This window comes from Echinops telfairi, unplaced genomic scaffold, assembly GCF_000313985.2.
Source record: "Echinops telfairi isolate 266 unplaced genomic scaffold, ASM31398v2 ScPeMD7_7469;HRSCAF=8507_1, whole genome shotgun sequence".
Classification (NCBI taxonomy): Eukaryota; Metazoa; Chordata; class Mammalia; order Afrosoricida; family Tenrecidae; genus Echinops; species Echinops telfairi.
This window is the reverse complement of record NW_022111373.1, coordinates 14,720,348-14,725,480: the sequence shown is the minus strand read 5'-3', so window position 1 is coordinate 14,725,480 and position 5,133 is coordinate 14,720,348. Positions and strand designations below refer to the sequence as shown.

The following is a 5,133-nucleotide window of genomic DNA, read 5'->3' as shown; positions in this document are numbered from 1 at the left end:
TGCCCTCCGGTACTTTTTGGATTGGTCGGAGGGAGAAAGGCGCAGGAAGGGTCCAGGTGAGGGTTGCGAAGTCACATCCCAGATGGCTGCCATTCGTGTTAACCTACAACGTTCGGAAGGAAACACTGAAAACTGCTGGGAGACGCTGGACTCATCTAACTAAAACATTCCGAATGAAGTTGGGACCGGGCAGTCCCGTCTGGGCCGGGAAGGCGCGGTGAGAAGCGGGTCAGCCCGTGCCGCAGTCACCGGCCATCCGCGTGGGGGCGCCTGCGGGCCCGCCGCCGGGACGTCTTCCCGCGGCCTCCGGAAGTGATCTGCAGACCCGCCGCGCCGGAAGTGCTCCCCGACCCGCCGCGCCGCACCGCGCCGCCCAGCTTCGCGCCGCTGGAAGATGGCGCAGGAGGCTGACGCTATGGAAGACGGGCAGCTTTCTGACTCGGATTCCGACATGACTGTCGCGCCCAGCGACAAGGCCCTCCCGGTGCCGGTGAGCGTGGTTCTAGGCGGCGAGCTTGGAGCTCCTGCTGCTGTGAGGGTGCGGGGCGGCCAGGCGCCCCCAGCTGCGCGGGCCGAAGTGAGGGTGATTGATTGGTCGGCCGGGGCGCGCGGGCGGGACAGGGCCCGGCTGGCACGCGCAGGCCGGGCTGCGGGCAATGCTGGGCGATTTGGGGCGGACGGTGGCCGGGCCGCTAGGTGCAAGGCTAGGCCTCGCGGGCTTGGAGCCTCCTGGAAGTGGACAAAGGAGCCAGGCTCCTTTGCTTTCGCTGGCGCCGCTTTTCATTTTCAGTTTTTAGGGGCTAGTCCACTGCAGCGCCAAAGGCTTGCACCCGAAGGGTAGGCATTACCGAAAAATGTCAAGCCTGGGGAATTGGGAGTCTGGTGATGCAGGGGCTAAAGTGCTTGGCTGCTAATAGAAGGCCGCTGCGAGAGAAAGATAAAGCAGCTCTTTTCAGTGACTGTTAGCCTTGGAAAATCTATGAGCCATATTTACTCTCCCTTTTAGGGCCGCTATTGTTAACTTCAAATGTGGTGCCTTGCCCTGGAGCGGTTGAGGCGGCTCAGTAACCACCCTGCTGAATCTATTACCCACGTAACCACACCTGTATGCAATTATAGCTTCCAGGAAGTTTTCGGACTTGGTTTTTCTCTTGCCAGTGTGAACTATAGATAATATACAAATGGGGGCGCAATTCTGTCAATGAGTGGGGTTTCACAGCAGTAGTAAAGAAACTGCCAAATGGGAATGTTCAAAATTTCCCACCTATGTGTCCCTCAGCTTTTGATGGGGCAGCTCCCACCTTAAAGGCATCCAGAGACGATGGGCTAATTGGAGTATAAAGACACTTCTAACAGCTGCCTTGCTTAATGCTTACTGGCTAGTGATTCATCATGACCCTCTGTGAAGTTGCAACGGGTTTGGTTTGGGATGTTGGCCTGAAGGGGCCCATGGTACCCATTATGTCGAAAACCGGCTTTGAATAGATGAGAATGAGGCCCAGAGATGAAGCTCATCATTTGCTGCAAAACCTGGTCTTCAGAATTCCAACCCAACCGGACTTTGCCTTAGTGAATAGCTGCAGACAAGTTCTCTGAGTAATGCACGTGTCCTAGTTTCCTTAGTGCGAGAAAGACTGGGCAGTTCTACCCTGTCCTTTAGAGTTGCTGTGAGTCTGTGTTGACTCGGTGGCAGTGAGTTTTGTTATGTTTTGTGGTTGGAGGTTCCATGATACTTTCCAGTTTTATGGCTGAGAGTTTGTCTTGGCTGCTGTTAGGAACAAAGCTTTGGGGCTTTGAGGCCAGGCTGCCTACATTAGAATACTGTTGCTGTCACCGTGACCTGGAGGAATTTATTTATTTTACCTTGCTGCCTTAATGCCCCATTCTGTGGTGTGGCACTGTAAGGATTCATTGGCGCAAGCAGCCATAACCTGAAAATGTTAGCTGCCATTATTATTGGAAGATAGGCATTGTCGGTCAGCCTTGCCCAGAGTGGCCTGGCTGCCAACTGATTCATTCAGTTCAACTCCTATTGAAAACTTGCCTTTCCACCCCAGATATACTAAACCAGAATTTGAAGTTATGCAAAATCCCTGCATGAGTCTTAAAGATTCCTCTCTCTTAGGTAGACATCAGAACATCTAGGGATCTTGATAAAACTTAGGTTCTAATTCAGTATATCTGGGGTGGAAAGGCAAGTTCTCGGCTGGTGGTCTAACCAACTAAGTGCTGCCATTGCGGTAGAAATAAGCACTTTTGTCTTTAAAACTGACAAATTTCTTGTGCAACTTCAGAAAGCAGGAACCTTGGGATTGGTCCCAAGATGTCTTTTTTTTTTTTCTAAAAACATTATAAGAGGCGCACACAAAACTCATCACAATCCATACATACATCAATTGTGTAAAGCACATTTGTACATTCATTGCCCTCATCATTCTCAAAACATTTCCTCTTCACTTAAGCCCCAGGCATTAGGTCCTCATTTTCCCCCTCCCTCCCCGCTTCCCCCTCCCTCATGAGCCCTTGATAGTTTATAAATTATTTTGTCATATCTTGCCCTCTCCGACGTTTCCCTTCACCCACTTTTCTGTTGTCCGTCCCCCAGGGAGGAGGTTACATATAATGCCTTGTAATCGGTTCCCTCTTCCCAACCCACTCTCCCTCTACCCTCCCAGTATCGCCACTCACACCACTGGTCCTGTAGGGATCATCCGCCCTGGATTCCCTGTATTTCCAGTTCCTATCTGTACCAGTGGACATCCTCTGGTCTAGCCAGACTTGCAAGGTAGAATTCATGTCATGATAGTGGGAGCGGGGAGGAAACATTTAGGAACTAGAGGAAAGTTGTATTTCTCATCGTTGTTACATCACACACTGACTGGCTAGTCTCCTCCCTGAGACCCCTCTGCAAGGGGATCTCCAGTGGCCTACTAATGGGCTTTGGGTCTCCACTCCGCACTCCCCCCCATCATTCACTATGGTAAGATTTTTTTGTTCTGATGATGCCTTACACCTGATCCCTTCGACACCTCGTGATTGCATAGGCTGGTGTGCTGCCATGTGGGCTTTGTTGCTTCTGAGCTTGATGACCGCTTGATTACCTTCAAGCCTTTAAAGCCCCAGATGCTATACTTTTTGATAGCCGGGCACCATCAGCCAAGATGTCTTAAAGAGTGGTTCTACTTAGAGGAGGTCCAGTTGGATTTACATTTATTTATTATGCCATACTCGTGCGTGGGTTGATGTATTTTGTGGGACTCTGAATTTTCTTTCACTTGCAGAAAGTACTAGGTGGAGACATTGCTGTGGGGCCCTTCCAGAATACTGCATCAGCGTGTGCACCAGTATCCCATTATCGAAATATTAAAAGTATGGATTCAAGCGACGAGAGTTTCTCTGATTCCGATGATGACAACTCTGTTTGGAAACGAAAGCGACAGAAATGTTTTAATCCTCCTCCCAAACCAGAGCCAATTCCATTTGACCAGAGCAGCCAGAAACCGTGTGTTGCTGGGAAAAAGATCAACAACATATGGGGTGCTGTCCTACAGGAGCAGAATCAAGATGCAGTGGCTACTGAACTTGGTATCTTGGGAATGGAGGGCACTATTGATAAAAGCAGACAGTCTGAGACTTACAATTATTTGCTTGCAAAGAAACTTAAGAGGGAATCTGAGGAGCATACAAAAGAATTAGACAAAGAGCTAGATGAATATATGCGCAGTGGCAAAAAAGCAGAGGAAGAAAACGGACAGAGTCATCTCAAACGCAAACGCCCTGTGAAAGACAGAATAGGGCCCAGGGTCGAAATGAATTATAAAGGCCGGTATGAGATCTCCGAGGAAGATTCGCAAGAGAAAGTGGCTGATGAAATTTCCTTCAGGTGAGCATTTAAATTCATCATACAAATGAGCACCAGATGTCATTGATCCACGGAAAGTACACTCCAAATAAATGATTGATGATCTATTTAAAATCTTTCTTTAAGAAATAAACTCTAGATCTCCTTAGTTGGTTATACAGATATACTCGTGTTTTCTTAAATGTAGACAGACATGATGGAATGTTTAAGAGAAGATAAGCTGTTTAGCAGCTCTTTGCTATTTAGTGCCATAAAAGAACTCTGCAGGCGTCCTCAAACTGTGGCCTGCGGGCCACATGCGGCCCGGCCGAGGACATTTATCCGGCCTGCCACGTGTTTTTGCCCCGTTTTTTTTATTTCAGAATAAGATATGTGCAGTGTGCATAAGAATTTGTTCATAGTTTTTTTTAAACTATAGTCCGGCCCTCCAACGGGTCTGAGGGACAGTGAACTGGCCCCGTTTAAAAAGTTTGTTTTTTAAAAAGCTTTTTTATGTTTAGTTCTTTACCAACCTGGTGGAACTTGGCACGTTTTTGCTATTAGTGCTGCAGTGGACTTTCCGATCTTTGAGCAAGTATTTCTCCTGGGGAAATACCTAATAGTATTGCTCAGTATGTGAGGCATTAATGAATCAGATATCTTAACAAGTTTAGATTTAAATATGAATGCTTTTGTTAGCATTATGTTACCAATGGATAACTGAAAATGGACCTTTTCAATTCATAGTGATGTAGTAGGAAAACCTTCACAGAGCAAATAACCTTGTTTTTCTCCCATGAAGTGACTAGTGAGTTTGAACTGCCCACCTTCTGGTTAACAGCTCATTGTGTAGCCCACTATGCCACCACGACTTTACCAGTGGATAATGTCACAGATTTGAAAGTAGCTATGGCTCAAGGAGCCCTGGTGGTGTGGTTATTCATTGAGCTGCTAACTACAAGGTCTGCAGTTTGAAACCACCGGCCACTGTGCAAGGGAAAGATGAGACTTTCTACGCCTGTAAAGCATTAAAGCCTTGGAAACTCACAGGGCAGTTCTCCCCTGCCCTATATGGTTGCTATGAATCAGAATCGATTCAATGGCAGTGAGTTTGGCTTTTTTATGTCTGAAGAGTAATAGAATTGATGAAGAAACAAATGGTCTGCTTTCCAGACAAACCTAGCTCCACGGCAGTACTGGCTTTATAAATACCGAAGGAGTTTGAACTATGAGTGCTGGAAAGGAACTTGAAGCTTTTGTAAAGCAAAGCTTCTACTTTACACACAAGGAAA

The 5,133-nt window shown here is 47.6% G+C and overlaps 1 protein-coding gene across 1 annotated transcript in view; it reads left to right on the top strand.

Moving 5' to 3' along the window:
- Nucleotides 1-382: 382 nt before the first annotated feature.
- The window catches only part of PHAX (phosphorylated adaptor for RNA export), a 13,274-nt gene continuing 8,523 nt past the window's right edge, over nt 383-5,133 (top strand). The window contains exons 1-2 of the mRNA XM_004696973.2: nt 383-490; nt 3,282-3,883. Of these exons, the coding sequence (XP_004697030.1) occupies nt 395-490; nt 3,282-3,883 (698 nt within the window). The 5' untranslated portion in view covers nt 383-394. The remainder of the gene's footprint in view (nt 491-3,281; nt 3,884-5,133) is intronic.